The sequence below is a fragment of the Epinephelus fuscoguttatus genome, linkage group LG19 (genome assembly GCF_011397635.1).
Source record: "Epinephelus fuscoguttatus linkage group LG19, E.fuscoguttatus.final_Chr_v1".
Lineage (NCBI taxonomy): Eukaryota > Metazoa > Chordata > Actinopteri > Perciformes > Serranidae > Epinephelus > Epinephelus fuscoguttatus.
In genome coordinates this window covers 2,699,388-2,717,749 of record NC_064770.1, presented here as the reverse complement: position 1 = coordinate 2,717,749, position 18,362 = coordinate 2,699,388, and the positions used below count along the sequence as shown (strand labels likewise).

The window sequence follows — 18,362 nt, the reverse complement described above, 5'->3', positions numbered from 1 at the left end:
AGTAAAAACAGGACACGAGAGTAACTGAACTCCAAAACAAAGAGATTCAGTTAGAAGCTACAGACATACTGAGAGCTGAACACACAGAGACTTTTAAAAACACCTTTCTCTCTGGGCCCCTGCAGACAGAGGTGAGTAGAGTCTCACAGCACACACGGCTTGTTTGAGGGGGAGAAGCGGGGGGGCCAGGGGTTACGGTCGGCTAGAAGTCACCGCTACCCACTTGATTGGCTCTCTCTTTTTTGACCATACACCTGTTTGCATCCCTGCAAGTGTTAATGTCAGGCCCTGATGGCATGTGTAAATATTTTTTTAAATTCATTACATTTCTGGTAGTCTTTTGCAATTTGTTGATGGTGTATGTTCATATTGTGATGATGATGAAAACCTGGTTTATCAATCAGCACCGATGTGGAGTGTGCTGAATCTTAAGAAATGCCTTTAAGTCGTCCTACACAGTTGTTCTGACCTTCCACCGTCGCTCTGCAGGATGACGGTATGGCTGTCCACTGCGCCCACAGAGCCTCTCACTCACTGGTACCAGGTTCGCTGTCTGCTGCAGTCTCCCCTCTTCACCAAGGCCGGAGATACACTGTCCGGCACTGCCATGCTGGTGGCCAACAAGCGGTATGCTACTTCTTTTTTCTTTTCTTTTTTTAAGCATTATTTTTTTGGGCTTTTTGCCTTTAATGGACACGACAGAGTGAAGATTGTGAACTGGGGAGAGAGAGAGTGGGGGGACGACATGCAGCAAAGAGTTGTAAGCTGAAGTCGAACTTGCGACGGCTGCAGTGAGGCGTTACCTCTATATATGGGGTGCAGGCACTATCCACTAAGCTACCAACGCCCCACGTTATGCTACTTCTAAACTAAATGCTATAGCATGGTGCTCCACCTCTTACTTGTACTTGGTCAAATGTAGGGCTGCACGATATATCATTTGAACATCACCATCGCAATGTTCGTATGTGCGGTAGTCACATCGCAGGACATGGGATGTTTTCTCTTTTTTTAGAACATGTAAACTTTTGTTTTGCTTCAGAAAAGCAGCTCTGAAGAAAGATCCTCGCTCCGCTCTGCTCGCCTCTCGCCGCAGCCCCTCCCCCTCTCATGCACATGCTGCAGTCACACACTGAAAATGAGCGACATGCAAGAGGGAGAAACGGTAAAGGAGGATTTATGCTTGGTACACACTACAGGACTTTTCTGCCCGTTCTGAAAGTCACTATGTCACATTACACGATTGTGCTGTGACTTGGCCGACAGACATGACACACTACACAATGGTACTTGCCAATTATCCCCAGTCGTCTTTCACGACGTGTGTGATGTCATCAGGTTATTCTTGTCCTATTTTTATTAGTTTTACTATTATTCCAGTCACTGTGTCTGTTCACGTGCCACCTGAAATGTTGTTGTGGTTAAAAAATTTAAAAAAAAAAAAAAAAAACCTAAAAAGCGTCAGCAGATGGCAGGAGCTACATTTGAAGTACTGTATGCAAACATAAAAGTCACCGAATCCTCCACAACCAAGTTCCTACAAATGTTTCACAATAAAAGCGTATTTAGAAAATGGAGGGATTCTCTCAGCCGAGGTTATAAGGGGCTTTTAATTTGAAACAAATTCAGGAAGTGTTGAGTTTGAAATGACGACGCCATGCAATAACTGTCATGAAAACACAACTTTGACCATGTATTGATTTTTTTTTATTAATTTTTGGAGCTGGAGCTTTATTAGGAGCACTGTTGGATTATATAAAGCCTACTGTTAAGTTACTCAATGTACTTGTACTCTGGGCAAAAGTTAAAATAAAACTTAACCATTTGTTGTGTTTGGTCTAAAAGTTTGGTTTCACTCTCAAACAGTTGGTCCTCTCATCCATCGATCTGATCTGATCAGCTGTGACCAATTATCCTTCCTGAAACTCGAAACTCCACTAACTGTTGGAGAGGGGAAAAAAGGAACAGAGAATGTTATAAAGGGAATGCAGCTATAGCATTGCACTTGATGAGAGAGTGGAAGTGAATGACACAGCACATTAGGTGGTCACAGCAAGAGACTGATTTGACTGTAAGGGAGGAGCTCTGCTTCTTATTAAAACCAATACCTCAAACAACAAAAGGGGAGAACATAGCCAAAGTTTATTTGGAGCATTTTAAGGAGCGAGGGAATGACATATTGATATAGAACACTCATTAACAAGAACATTTAAAATGACACTTCATACCAAAAAGCTGAACCCTGGCTAAACAAAATCACCAATTTGCATTTCCACTTTTAGACAATATTTATTGTCAGGTTTCAACATACAGACACTGAACTATCTGTACCTTCAATGAAATCCTAAGTCCTAACATATCAACCTAAAGCCTGTATTTATATTTAACTTAAACAAAACTATTTCTTAAAAAAATAGAAAGTGCCTCTTTTTACCTCTTTTTTTCTTTTTTCTTTATCTTTTTACACTTTTTTTCTGTTTTACCCAGAGAGAGAAATAGGCCTATGACTGTCCTGCCATGAGTTTGAATCTTGGCTTGAATGGAGTTAATGCCATTGTCATGCACATCTGTAGCTGTGCCTGGATCAGTACTGTGTTTTAATAATGTATATAGCTGACTGGCAGCAGTGAGACGATTCAGTTCCATTCAGGATTAATTTTGAAGCCCAACATCACAAATCACAAATAGCCTCTGAAGGCTTTTCAGCATAGGACATCCCTCTGTCCTTGGATCCTCACATCAGATAAGGAAAAACTCCCGAAAAAAAAATCGTAACCCTCAGGAAGAGCAATTTAGAGGGATCCTTCCTCCAGGACAGACAGATGTGCAATAGATGTTGTGTGTACAGAACAGGTCAACATAATAAATGTGCAGTGATCCATATGGCAAAATGATTCAGAGAGAGAGAGAGAGAGAGATGCACGGCAACAACAGTAATGACAATATCTGCAATAACAATGATTATAGAAATATGAATAATAATTTGGGCTGTAGTCTCCTGGTTGACTGGTCCGTTATTTGGTCGCTATGCTTTTGTCCGACCAAATTCTCATTGGTCGAATAATCTTCGTGTTACTTTCATAAGGAGAAAAGTGCTCCATCAACAGCTTTCCAGGATTAAACCTTTATTTCCTGTGGTGGAAGGGACAGGCTAAGGTACCTGTGAAAATGGGGGTGTTTTCAGAACACCACTTTGTTTACACAACGTTGAACTCGCCCACCCTAATATATATACACACACACACACACACACACACACACATATGATTGATTGATTATCTGTGAAATACAAGTAAATACAAGCTTTGTTTCTTCCTGAAGCCAAAACTGAGGGCAAAACACCCAAAACACAAGCAGGAAGTGCAGACGGCTGCAGTAAAGGGCTGGCAGAGCATCACCAGAGAAGAAACCCAGCATCTGGTGATGTCTGTGTCTCCAACACTTCAGGCAGTCATTGACTGTAAAGGATTTGCAACCAAGTATTAAAACTGACTGTTTAATTGATGATTATGTTAGTTTGTCCAAATACTTATGAGCCCTTAAAGTTGGGGGACTGTGTGAAGAAATGGTTGTAATTCCTACATGGTTCATACTACATTTTTGAAAAAAGCCTTAAATGAAAGCTGAAAAAAACCCATTGTGGTGTGGTGTACAGAGCCAAAATGACGACAACTGTATCATTGTCCAAATAATTATGGACCTGACTGTACCTTAGCCTGTCCCTTCCACCACAGGAAATAAAGGTTTAATCCTGGAAAGCTGGAAAGCCGCTTGCTCCAGTGGATGTTAAAGTGGCTGCAGGGGTCACAGTAGCTTTGCTGAAGTTCTCAGCGGTCATGCAAATATTAACGTTAGCTACCTCAGTTGATGTGAAACGCAAAGCCTCGTTAGCTAGTTAATTCCTTTTTCTCCTTGTCTCCTGTTTGCCTCCTTGTAATTTTTTTAACAATAAGCAGCACAGAGGAAAAACCATTACTGTAGGTTCGCGTTTGTCTTTTTTTTAACCTGCATTTTAGGTTTTCAGTTTAAAGCATACACTCAGTACATCATTTTAACAACTCAGTGGCAAATATCTTCACAGGTAGAAAAACAAGTCCTAGTTCTTAAACATTACTACTAAAATAAAATCCATATATACAACGATAGAGGGTACACTGGTACTCACTTGGACACATACTACAGAGGGGGGAAACATCAGGGAATATCTCTGTCTTTGGAGAGGTGTAGCTGATGCACTGTTTTGAATTTTTTCAGATTGTGTCTTGAGTTAATTGAACATTTATGCACACTTTCTCCTCCCAAGACTCTCCTCCCAAATCTCATTGTCCATCTCTTTGCCCAGCCTACTGTCCCAATTCTGCTTAAGTGCATTTGTGTTGACATTGGTATGCCTTTGTATAATGTGATTGTTACGGCCTCACTAAACAGACAAAGGCTCAACTGAGACCGTAACCAGTGAAGGACGCTGGACACAATTTGCAAGGGGAAGACTTACAAAGTTTTGTTAACAGGAAAAAACAAACCATACTTATAACTGAACAGAGCTAGCAAAAGAGGGCTGCAGATAACGGCTGGGTCAACCACGCAGTGGGCTGTTGGATCCAGCATGTCCCCCTAAATATCAAAACTGCTGCATTACAGACTAAGGAGAGCTGTATTTTATTCTGCTCACATAAATAGCCATTTTCACCTGACCCAATAAAAAGTTGAACAGCTGACACTTTGTGCGATGTTTCTGACTGTATTTAAAACCAAGAATAAAAACTGCTGAGAGAAGACCTCACCAAACATTCTAAAATAAATTCCTTAAAAGACCAAACAGTGAACTGAGCCTGCAACAATCGAAAAAACATTGAAAAACACTCTCCACCGTCGGTCTCCAAACCTCTTTGTTAACGGTGGTTTGTACAGAGCTCCCCACACAGGCTTCACATCATCAGTCAAAAACAGGTGAGTGTCGACATGACCACTCAGCTTACAGGGAGGTGCGTCGGTCAGAACATTTCTCGACCTTTAACATGCCTGACCTCCACTTTGAAGGCTTGCAAGAAAAGAGCCCATTGCATTTGTCTCTGCTTTGTGTTCCACATCTGATTGCAAAAAACAAGGGGATTGTGGACAGTATAAATAATGGTAGGCATGCTAAATGAGCTGACATAAATCTCAAAGTGTTAAAATGTGAAAACAAGTACCAGAGCCAAGGGCTGGGCGGTACGGAAGACGAGAATGGCCATGTATTAGTCTTTTTTTTGTGCACTGTTATCTCGTGATAACGACTTATTAATTCGTTATCTCCAGATAACAAAAGATAACGAATTAATTAATTCGTTATCACGAGATAACAAAGATTATCTCAAGATAATGACTTAATTAATTCGTTATCACGAGATAACAAAGATTGTTTTCTCGTGATAATTGTCAAGTCTGATGATTACGTGCTGGTTAATGTGATCGTCCTGATTTCAGCCTACAAGAGCTGCCACTGGTGTCTGTTGTCCCAGGGAGGTGAAAATGGCAGATCACATTATTGATCAACGCATCAGGATGTACTCTAATCAAGGTCTAACACAGGCAGAAATTGCATTATGTCTTTCTGTTAGAGATGGCATTCAGATTAGTCCTCGTCATTTAAGGAGAAGACTAGCGCGGTTACAACTTCACGGGCGACTGTTAAGTGATCCTGCTCATTGACGGGAAATCACATCATCTGCTATATGTGATGTACATGTCGTTATTTGGGTAACACATTGTGACGTCGGAACCATCAGCTTCCCACTGCATTACGCTCTAAAAAAATAAAGAATCTGAATTTAAACTCAATTTGTCTGACTTACATTTATCTCTTTCATATCATTAATACATAGATCTATGCTTTTGAATGTGATATGCAGCCTGCCTGACTACATGCAGTAGCCTTGGCATCTGGCATAGGCTAGCCTACTGTATGTAGTCAGGCTGCAGGACCTCCTGCGCTCAGAGGTGGAGCGACGTTTTGATTAGGAGGAACTCTGCGTAGCTGCAGGGCGAGAGCAGGCAGTTCTCGAGGCGGCTTGAGGGAAACGAGTGGATGTGGGTTCCCCGAAACCGACCCCCTTTCCACGAGAGCGGCCAAGCCTTGAGCTGGACATACTGAGGGATGTGTGTAGGGGACGAGAAGTTAGCACCATCCAGGATGTTCTGTCCATCCTGCAAACCTTGCAGCCCCAAACCCACTCCATGCTGTTGGAGGTGGAGAAGCTCATTAAGCTCTGTCTGGCCCTGCCCATGTCTGTCGCGGCATCCAAGCGCTCTTTCTCAGCCTTGCGCAGGCTGAAAACCTGGCTGCGCAACACCTTGACGCAGGAGAGACTAACACATTTGGCCATTATGAACGCTCACAGTGACCTTATGGATGAAAGCGATGTCTCGACCCTGCTTAAAGTCTTCATCAGTAGGTCAACTGAGAGAAGGTCCACTTTTGGAAATGCATGATGAGTCAGGAGCGCAGACTTTTTTTTTTCACTCAAGGTTACAAATAATGCTGTTATGTTCCTTAAGTGGCTTGATTTAGTTAGCAAAGTTTCATTTTCTTAACAATAAAGATGCCGTGTTCATCCATTCTAGTTCTCTTATAACTGCATGTTATTATAAAATAACTTCAAATCAAATCCTTAATCACTGATAAGTGTGTGTGCATCCCCCGCCCCTCCCAACAAAAATCCCGCACCCCCTCTCAGAAAATAGTTCCGACGTCCATGGGGATTCCCCACACACGGGAAGATGTTTTAAGGTGGGGGGGTTGCCAACTGGATGAATGAATGAGTGACATCACTGTATTTTTTTTCCTGCTGTACAGCGCATCGCACATCGCCACTCACTAGGCTACTGAGAGCCTACACTTGTAGGCTCCTCCACTTCATTTATAAACAAACATAAACCTTATTAAGTTGTCAAAATGCATGTTACAGTGCAAGATAAGTTGAATGGTCCCTTGACACGCCGCTGATGTGAAAAGCTTTTTTTGTTTGTTTGGTTTTTTTCCTCCCCCGGTTTATCCAGTTGATGTGAATTAAATTGGGTGGAGCTCCGAACCGGTTAAACTGGACATCGGCACAAGTCTAGTCTGCTACCCATTTGCGTCCTGATCTTGTGGTGACACTTGTGCCTCAGACTTTTTCGTCGGTGGAGTCTCTGTACATCATCACAGCCCTGCACTTTGCCACCTTGAACTCCTCGACCACTGATGATAGGGGTAGTTTTACCTGCCAGGAACTGATTTAGAGCCCTACTGATGTGGAGCTCGGTGGAATACCAACCAACTGCGGAGGTGTTTGTTCACTCCCCTCTCGATTCCTTCCACTGTTGTCATTGCCATTTCGTAGATTATCAGTAGCCACAGGAGTCTTGGTAGCAGACCATGTTTGAAGAGCCAGGTATGCCTGAGCTCTCAATCTTCCGTAGCCAATCTTCAGCCTGCTTCTTGGTCATGGAGACACTGCTTCTGTTGTTGAGTAATGAATCGCACCATTTACCAAGGCATTTGATAGGGTTCTCCTCAATCGATGGTATAACCACCCCTTGGACGTTAGCTGGAACTTCAATAAATCAATCAATTTTATTTATAAAGCCCAATATCACAAATCACAGTTTGCCTCACAGGGCTTTACAGCATACGACATTCCTCTGTCCTTAGGACCCTCACAGCAGATAAGGAAAAACTCCCTTAAAAAAAAACCCATTAACGGGGGAAAAAAAACGGTTGAAACCTCAGGAAGAGCAACTGAGGAGGAATCCCTCTTCCAGGACGGACAGACGTGCAATAGAAGTTGTACAGAACAGATCAACATGATAAATTAACAGTAATCCGTATGACACAATGAGACAGAGAGAGAGACAATGACAGTGGCTTACAACAACATTAATGAAAGTAATAATATTATAATTATGGCTATTGTGGTACAATGTGTTGAAAATATATGTTAATATCTGATGGTGTACATATGTGACAATAATCATACGTGTATAATAACAGTAGAAGTGTGACTAATGATAACAGCAGCAGCAGGAGGCATCTGGCAGGACTGTTGGTATACATTGGTCTATATTTGGCTAACACCTCTGGATCCAGGGTGGGCTTTTTAGGAGAGGTTTAACTACAGCTACCTTAAAAAACTGTGGTACATAGCTTGAGTGTTAGAGTGTTATTTGAGTGTGAACTAAAGGTAAGACTTCCTCAAGAGCCTAGTTGGGATATGTCATTAAAAAAGCTCATAAAATCATTACTGCTAAGGGCTAAAGGAATACAAGGCTCAGTAGAACTGTGACTCTCAGTCAGCCTGGCTACAGTGCTGAAAAGAAACCTGGGGTTATTCTTGTTTTCTTCTATTAATGCTGAGTAATAGTTTGCTCTGGCATTGCGGAGGCCCCTCTTATACGTTTTGAGACTGTCTGCCCAGACTAAACGAGATTCTTCCAGTTTGGTTAATTGCCGATTCCTTTCAAATTTTTGTGATATTTGTTTGCCTGTTACTTTATCATTCCTGATCACCGTGCTCCTTGACTAAACTTCATTCAAGCCCATGTTGCCACATCATCAAGTGCCTTCAGAATCCACCTTGCTTGTACAAGGGTTGATGTTGTTATGGTGAGGTCATCCATAAGGCCTCTTATTGGAGGTTGGTGGATGCCAGACTCCATTCCTGGCCCTCTGGATTCCTTCCGTGCCGCTGTTATGAGCAGTTTTATTCCCTTTATGAACAAGATGGGGGAATGCAGCTGTTATGAGCAGTTTCATTATCATGAAATGGGGGAGATTGTATAGCCCGTGATGATTCCCTTTTCCAGGTCCTGCCACTGGGTTGTAAAATGGACAGTCTGGAACCGTAGCTTGAATCTTCCAAAGTAGTTGGTGATCATACCCCTGATGTAGTGGGGGATATGGTAGTGTTGCATAGCTGCGTTGATAAGGCCATGAGGGATTGATCCATATGCATTGGCTAAGTCGAGCCAGACAACTATATGGTTCCCCTTGATCTCCTTGGCCTCCCGGATTAGCTGACAGAGCATGCCTGTATGCTCCAAACACCCAGAGAAGCCTGGGATATCACCTTTCTGGATTGATGTGATGACGTACAGTGGTGGAAAAAAGTTTTCTGACACCCTTAAAATTTTACACAATCTCAAATATTATCATGAAATATTTGTGGAAAAATCTTTTTTGTGTTTCAAAAGGTGTGGCTGCATTAGACAGATACAAACAAATACAAATTATATTTTTTTTGTTTATTGTTTACAAGAAAAACTAACAAAACTAAATTCTGTCAGTATCGGTATCAAAGTCAACAAATAACAGAGAATGTGTTCAAAACTGAACAAAAAATAAATAAACCATCACATCATCAAATTAATATTTAGTAGTCCTGCCGCTGGCACGTAGTAGAGCTCTAATCCTGGCTGGCATGTTCCCCACGAGCCTTTCACATTGTTGAGGGGTAATCTTGTCCCATTCTTCTTGAATTACTGCTTTTAATTCTTCTAAATTCTTTGGTTTATGCTTTGAAACAGACCTTTTGATAATCCACCACAGATTTTCAATGGGGCTCATGTCTGGGGATTGAGCTGGCCACTCTAAGACCTGGATACTGTGCTCCTGCAGCCAAGTTCTACTGGCCTTGGATGTGTGGCAAGGGGCATTATCTTGTTGAAACATCCAGTTTTTACCTCGACGGAACAGTGCATGCACAGAAGGGAGCATGTGGGTTTCGAGAATGGTACAACACTTGGTAGAGTTCAATGTGCCATCACAGACAGTGAGATGACCAACACCAGCAGCACTCATGCATCCCCAAACCATGATACTGCCTCCACCATGCTTGACAGTAGGTACTGTACATGCTGGAGATAATGCTTCGCCTGGCCTTCTGCATACCCTCACATTAGTAGGAGGAAGATAAAGCTGGAAACTGGACTCATCTGACCACAAAATCTTCTTCCAGTTCCTGACTGTCCAGTTCTTGTGTGCCTGGGCCCAACGACGCCGGGCTAACCTCTGTCTCTCATTGATCAGGGGCTTCTTGATAGCCTTGTAGGACCTTAAGCCATGATCTAAAAGTCGGCCACGTACAGTGCGGGTGGAACACTGGACACTGCTGAAGGACTGCATCTGCACTTCCTGGCTATCTGGCGGCAGCTGTACCCTTCCTGGCTGAGAATCTTTATCTTCAGGCGTGTTTCCTGCGTTAGGTTCCTTGTTTTAGCCATTTTTGTGTCTGAAGAACTTTCAAATGTGCTGGCTTTATGTAGACACAAAGCTTGGCAACAAAAATTGTGTCTTTTAATAAAAACGACCTTCATCACTGGTACCAAAATGACCCAATACTCAAAATTTCTTATGTATTTTTATGGAACCAATCAATTCTAAGTTTTTAATGGCTTTTTTAGGATTTATTTAGTATTTTGGCTGTGACTGTACAAAAAGAAATTGCACTTGAAGACCTAAGAGTGATTCTTAATGCAATATTTCACAAATGCATGGGGTGTCCGAAAACTTTTTTCCACCACTGTATTTGTTCTTCACCATGAAAGTGGCCAGCCTCCTTGCCAGGACAGAGAAAAATATCTTGCATTAGACGCTCAGGAGAGAAATGGTTTGGAACTGGCTGATGTCCGACGAATCCACTTCCTTGGGTACAAAGCACCCTTCTGCTCTCTTCCAGGATGATGGAATTATGCTTTTCGCCCATATCCTCCACAACGGTTTCCATAACCTGAAAGAAGAGATGGCGGGCCCTGCCTGCCATTGTAGACAGTGAAAATGGGCACTTTTTCCACCACACTATGATATTTACAGTTGCAATCAAAATTATTCAATCCCCATTGCATATTAGGCTTATTGGCAAAATGCTACTTTTAATCACTACTGCAGTCTCAAAATTATTCAACCCCCTGTTTCAAGCACACCTGGTGCAACTAATCAAGGGCTTCATTAGTTCAGGTGTGCTTGAGACAGAACACATAAATACCTGGACTGGCTAGGGTTTTGTTGAGAGTGATGTTTGATTGCATGTTAGAAATATGGCTAAGTCAAAAGAATTGTCCAAAAAGTTCAGAGAAGAAATCATTGCCTTGCACAGACAAGGAAAAGGATACAAAACGATACCAAAAGCTCTGAATGTTCCTAGAGATACAGTTTGTAGCATAGTTCGCAAGTTCAAAGTTAAAGGAACAGTGGTTACACTACCTGGACGTGGCAGAAAGAGGAAACTATCAGCAACTGCCACCAGATTCCCGAGGAGGCAAGTGGTCAGAAACCCTCGAGTGACTGCAAAACACCTGCAGCAAGACTTGGTGGCAGCAGGCACTGAGGTTTCAGTTTGTACAATAAGGCGCATACTAAACACCAAAGGGCTCCATGCCCGGACTCCAAGACGTACACCACTACTGACCCAAAAGCACAAGAAAAGTCGGGTCCAATATGGTCAAAACCATCTAAATAAGCCACAGAAGTTTTGGAATTCTGTTCTGTGGAGTGATGAAACAAAACTGGAACTTTTCGGGCCTATGGAACAGCAGTATATCTGGAGGAAGAAGAATGAAGCATATGCTGAAAAGAACACCCTGCCTACAGTGAAGCATGGCGGTGGCTCAGTGATGCTCTGGGGCTGCTTTGCTGCCTCTGGCACTGAAAACCTGCAGCGTGTGTAGGGCACGATGGATTCAGTCAAGTATCAGGAAATCTTAGGTAAAAACGTTGCGCCGTCTGTGAGGAAGCTGAAGCTTGGGCGTCATTGGACCTTCCAACAGGATAATGATCCCAAGCATACCTCAAACTCCACAAAGGCTTGGTTTCAGTAGAAGAAATGGAAGATTCTAGAGTGGCCATCACAGTCGCTTGACTTGAACCCCATAGAAAATCTCTGGTGGGATTTGAAGAAGGAGGTTGCGAAACGCACACCCAAGAATATTACTGAACTGGAGGCCATTGCCCTATATCGATCGCAGGCCCCTAAATGGCATTGTATCAAAATCGTATTATGTCAGTCTTTGTAATATCGGCAAATGTCATATCATTGTCCAAAGAATTGACGTATCATGATGAAACAATATAAAAACCTGGTAGTAAACGTGTGGCAGGCCAAAACCACCCTCATCCTTTGATTTAATTAGGTGGTTTTTGGTGATTTTCTTGTCACTCCATAGAAGGGGCAGGATGAGCGATTCCAGCTGATAAAAGTAAGAAAGAGGGATGAAAGACAGGATAGCCTGAAAAAGGTAGAGAAATCATGGTAGAACTACCATTTTGACCGCATTTATTTTCCCAGCCAAAGCAATATGGAGAGTTTTCTAGAATTCTGTGGTTTTCTTTAGCTGGGCAATATTTTTTCTGCCAGTTAATCAGTAGAAGGTCCTTTTTTGTTTTTGTAATTCTTAGATATGTTAAGCTGTTGAAGGCTTTTTGAAAGGAGTACATTGCAGATCATTAATATTTGCAGAAATGGGCATCATCTCACTTTTTCCCCAGTTTATTACAGATCCTGAAAATACACTGAAACTGTTAATGCGTAAGAGCAGTGGAGGTATTGATGTCTCTGGGCTTGACAGATACAAGAGCATATCATCCGTATAAAGGGAAAGATGTTGCGGAATCCCCTGAGGCTCTATTGGAGTTATTTCCAGGCTTTGCCTAATACTGATTGCTAGTGGCTACACATAATTGCAAACAAAAAAGTGGAGAGGGTGCAGCCCTGTCTAGCTCCCCAATGTATCACAAATGGCTGTGAGATATTTTGGTTGGTAATGACTGATGTAACAGGGTGTAATAAATCACCTCTATCCATTTTTTCTAAATGAGTGTCCGAAACCAAATTCTTCCAGCGTATATACTGCCATACAACCCGATCAATGGCACACTGGGCATCCAATGATAAAATAGCAGCTTCTGGTATGTGTTTTCCATACAGGATATTAAACAGGCGAAGTAAGTTGAAAAATATGGGCCTCCCTGACATAAATACAGTTTGTACAGTATAATGGTACAAGTAAATGTTTTGAGTCTGTTAGCTTATATCTTTGTTGTCAACAGTGACAATGAATCTGTCAGGGTGTCCAAATCCATATCTAATCTTTTTCTTGCACTTCTTTTTGATCTCTTCAAACTGGTGCTGTTTTTGAAGAGTTGCTGTAGTCCAGTCCGGGAATATGTGTACTGTAGTGCCATAGACGAGAGGGGGGTTTTCTGTCTCGCCAGCCGCAGCACAAGTACCTTTACTCTGTAGTTTTGCAGCTTTGCTATGATGGGTCTTGACTTTCTTTTCAGAGCAGGTTTAAGACTTCTGTGGGCCCCGTCAACCTTTACTGATTTGTTAAAATATTCCTTTCCTAAAATTTTAAGTAGAAGCTTGGCCACAAAGCCAGATGTTTTACCTTTCTCAGCTCCCCTTTGATTACCACAATTTGGGTATTTTGTTGTCGGGACTGTGCCTCCAGGTCGTCAATCTTAGCCTGCTGCTGTGTATTTTACATTTCTTGTGTGACTGTGTGGGCACCTCTGCTGTTGGTAAACAGACATTGATCTCAGCAAATGCAGACTTTATTCCAGAGAGGGTTACATTGGTTTCAGCAAATCTTTTGTCCACAGTAGAGGTCAGTATGGCGACAGCCACTGAGACATCCTCATTTGTAGTTTTTGTTCGGGTTTTTTTGGTCTCTCTTGTTTACCATGCCAGTAAATCTGAATGAATTAAAGTCTTCTTTGGAATTCATGGTTATATTGTGATACTAATACTGATATTAAAATGAACTGCTTGGCAACTAGACCAGGTGTTTAATCGAGACAGGCGTTTATTTGTTTAAATGTGTCACAACATTGGCCTAGTAAAAGGAACTGGGCATTTAATTGGGACTAGGCGTTTAGCTGAGGTTTTATGGTAGTTTTGTTTTTCCACCTCCAATAAAGAGCAGTGCATGACCACTGCCTTGAACTTTGTCTTAGAGAGAGTCCCAAACAAGGCTCTAGATCTTTTAGACAGTCTGAATAGGATACTAGAGCAATAAAGTAATATACAACAGACTAGAAGGCAGGAGTTTTTTCTCAAAATGTAACAACTTTATTCTTGACATTTGGAGAACATAGATCTGTGAATGCAGGAAGTTCTGCACATGAGCAAAAATCTTGTTTAAATATATTAATATAAGCTTAAGTCCCACGGGGTTATATATAAATTAAAATGCATCAACATATGATTTGATGTGAAACAGGTGCCACATGCGCGGTAAAAGAGGTTACGTCCCCAAACAAAAGACACAAGTGAGGACTGAGGAGTTTATCATGCCTACATATGTGCTGACTCAGCAGAGATAGCATTAAGTCAGAATGCATATTTGAAAGCAATACAGAATGTCTGAGAGCATTAAAGCACTGCTCCATTATACTTTGAATTGTCACTTGGTGCTGAATTTTGTGTTTCCTTTACATCAAAAAGACATTTCTAGCATAAATTTTTGAATTAAAAAAATCATCAGAATGCAGGAAATTAAGTGTTTGACACTCAAGATTTATTGTAAAGGACCCCCAGACCCCCCACTTCTTAAAGGGGATTTATTGTTGTGTGTAGACCATACGTATATAGCCTACGCACGTCGCCTGTGCCGATGTGAGCATTTTTACTTCTGCGGTGGTGTGTCTGAGTCACTCTGCCATCGACCAGTGTTTTGGAGGTGTAACTGCAGAGGATTCTGTGAAGTGCTATTAAGTTTAGTTGATTCAAAACACACCCAAAACACACATTAAACATGGCTTAATAGAGAAAATTTGAAAAACAAGTACACAAATTGGCTTCACTACAACTCGCAGCATTCACAAACACTTGTGTTAATCCGGACACATTTTCCCCACAAATACAATATGCTAACATTATTAACACAAGCCTATGGCATTTTACATTGTATAAATTAGCCTAGCAACTAGCGATCTTTTCCTCTTCTCATATAAAACCAGGGACAACAGCAACATTTAACAAAGGTAACGGCACATAATTCGGCTCCATTACAACTCACAAGGTTCACTGACAAAACAACTGTCCTGTACTAAACACGTTTTTTAAACAAATACAACATGCTAACGTTATTAGCACAAGCCTATGGCATTTTACATTATATTGATTAGCCTAGCGGCTGGCGATCTTTCCGTCTTCTCATATGAAACCTGGACAAATCCCGAAATATAAATCCCTGAAGGATAAATCACACACAAGACTTAAAATGCTATTTTAGTGGAGGCTTTACTGTCTTCACAATTTATTGTTTCATATTTGTAAACTAATAGTAAATACAAGCTCCATTTCCCCTGATGGAAATGGTGTGAGTATACAGCGACAGATTGGAGGTCTGCGTCAGCGCGACGCGGAGTTACAATTCTGGGGAGGTGCACATTAGGCTACGTCGCAGGTTACAGCGTAGGCTCCAAATTGACGTGGAGCCTACGCCGCAACCTACATGTCGATTCAACGCAGAACTATAAATTACGTGTTATGCGTAGCATAGCCTACATATCATTCTGCTTTTCTTCCAGTAGTCTCAGACTTTGACCTTGGTGGGCTGCTTTCCTTATTTCTTTGGAACAATTCATAAGAATGCTTCTTAGTTGGCAGTGGGCAAATTTACCGCTGTCTGATCGGATGCTTTTTGTGATCAGTAATGAGACCTAATTTAAGTTTAAATATCATATTTTTACTCCCTGCATTTATTTAACACTCACAGAGTTTCTATTCACATGGCTTTTTTACTCTGTGAGAAACTAATGAAAATGATATTCCAACTGTCCAGCTGAGTCAAATCTGTTGTTTGACAATCATTGACATGCTTCTTTAATGATATAATGCAGAATAATAAATTACATTAATATTTTATTAGAAAGTTTTTCTCTGTCTCTCTGTCACACTCCTCTCTTTTTGTCTGCACTCTCTCTAGTCCTCATGCTCTCTGTCTCACTCAGTTACATGTTCTCTCTCACTTATCCACACACTCTGTCCCTCTCTCTTTCCCTCTCTCTGAAGTCCAGTACATTTAAATATTATTAACAGGCTACACTGCTAAACTTTCAAAATTTAGAGCAAGCTCTAGTTGCCAGATCTGTTTTGTAATCAAGAGCTATAACCATATCACACATCCTCTCTGAATTTAGAAGGACACTCAAAGCTACCTCTAAAGCACCTCAGTGTTTGTTTGTTTTGTTTTTTTTTGCTGCAGTACAGTCAGCATCACATGGAATCTAATAATAGACTAATACATTTGATAATAGGCAGTCAAAAACACACCAAGTCCTCTTTACCACACATGTAGCCTGTCTATAGGTAAAATGGGGAAACACAGCAACCTCACAGCAACCTTCTTGTTCCACAGGAAACACTTTATCGTCGTATTCATTTCAAGGATTATCCTTGCAGATGAAAATATCAACATCCTCAATGTCCAGTGGGAAATTTGCCAAATAAATTAATAGCATATTAAAGAGCCTAATATTGTGTGACCTATAACTTATGTTGTCAAGACAATTTAAATATAAACTTATATTATGTAGGCCAGATTTTCAGATACTAAATACCAACACATCTATTTATCCACTGAAGCCGTACAGAGTGCGTTCCTGCCTCTTCAGTGCATGTGCCACATCCATAGTGGTCATGGTCTTCCTCTTAGCATGCTTGTTGTAATTAGATGAGCACCACAGTCTAATATTTACTGTACGGACATGAGAGTGATAGCTGTCTCCTTATCTAACACTTAACAAGAAAGACACCAAATGTCTTTCCCAAATAGTCAAACTCGTCATATAAGGCTATCCTGCTGTATCATCAAAGTCGGCCTTATACTGATAAAGCTCCTCACATGGATGAAAACAAAAAGTACAAATGAAATATACACTGCTCAAAAAAATAAAGGGAACAGTTAAATCACACATCCCAGATCTCGATGAATGAAATATTGTAGATGAAAATCTTTATTGATTACAAAGTGTAATTCGTGAAGAACAAAATAATGTAAGAACAGTCCATGGAAACCAAAATCATTGACTCATTAAGGACTGGATTCAGAATCATACCCAAAATCAAAGTGGAAAAATCAGATCACAGGCTGATCCAACTTTTGTGAGTTTCCTCAGGACAACTCATAATGTGGCTCAGTAGTGTGTATGACCTCCACTTGCCTGTATACATTCCCTACAACACCTGGGCATGCTCCTGATGAGACGACAGATGGTCTCCTGGGGGATTTCCTCCCAGACCTGGATCAGGGCATTGGTCAGCTCCTGGACAGTCTGTGGTGCGATGTGGAGGTGGTGGATGCTACGATACATGATGTCCCAAAGGTGCTTGATTGGATTCAGGTCTGGGGAACAGGCGGGCCAGTCAATAGCATCAATGCCTTCGTCATCCAGGAACTGCTGACACACTCCAGCCACATGAGGCCAGGCATTGTCATGCATCAGAAGGAACCCAGGGCCCACCGCACCAGCATATGGTCTGACAATGGGTCTGAGGATCTCATCCTGGTACCTAACAGCAGTCAGGGTACCTCTGGCTAGCATGTGGAGTTCTGTGCGGCCCTCCAAGGATATGCCTCCCCAGACCATCACTGACCCACCACCAAACCGGTCATGCTGGAGGATGTTGCAGGCAGCAGAATGTTCTCCATGGAGTCTCCAGACTCTGTCACGTCTGTCACATGTGCTCAGTGTGAACCTGCGCTCATCTGTGAAGAGTACAGGGCGCCAGTGGCGAATCTGCCAATTTTGGTGTACTCTTGCAAATGTCAGTCGGGCTGCACGGTGCCGGGGTGTGAGCACAGACCCCACTTGTGGACGTTGGGCCCTCATGCCACCCTCATGGAGTCTGTTTCTGACAGTTTGGGCAGAAACATGCACACGAGTGGCCTGCTGGAGGACATTTTGGTGGGCTCTGGCAGTGCTCCTCCTGTCCCTCCTTGCTCACAGAAGCAGATAGCGGTCCTGCTGCTGGGTTGTCGCCCTCCTACGGCTCCCCCAACTTCTGTGGGCTGCATATTCCACCTCATGATACCACTCGTGGTGAGGGCACTGGAAAAATGCAAATCTAGCCAAGAATCAACCAGAAAGGACACAGAGAGGGAAATGGTCTGTGGCCACCACCTGCAAAACCATTCCTAAATAGGGGTTGTCTTGGTAATTGCCTCTCCTTTCCACCTGTTGTCGGTCCAATTTGCAAAACAGCAGGTGAAATTGATTCACAATCAGTATTGTTTCCTAACTGGACAGGTTGATATCCCAGGAGTTTAATTGACTTTGAGTAACACTGTGATGATTATGTGTTCCCTTTGTTTTTTTGAGCAGTGTAAATGCAAAACTAAAA

The 18,362-nt window shown here is 42.0% G+C and overlaps 1 protein-coding gene across 1 annotated transcript in view; it reads left to right on the top strand.

Moving 5' to 3' along the window:
• carm1 (coactivator-associated arginine methyltransferase 1) overlaps nucleotides 1-18,362 on the top strand; it is an 82,105-nt gene that overhangs the window by 50,129 nt on the left and 13,614 nt on the right. The window contains exon 11 of the mRNA XM_049560232.1: nucleotides 490-627. Coding sequence (XP_049416189.1) covers nucleotides 490-627 — 138 coding nt within the window. The remainder of the gene's footprint in view (nucleotides 1-489; nucleotides 628-18,362) is intronic.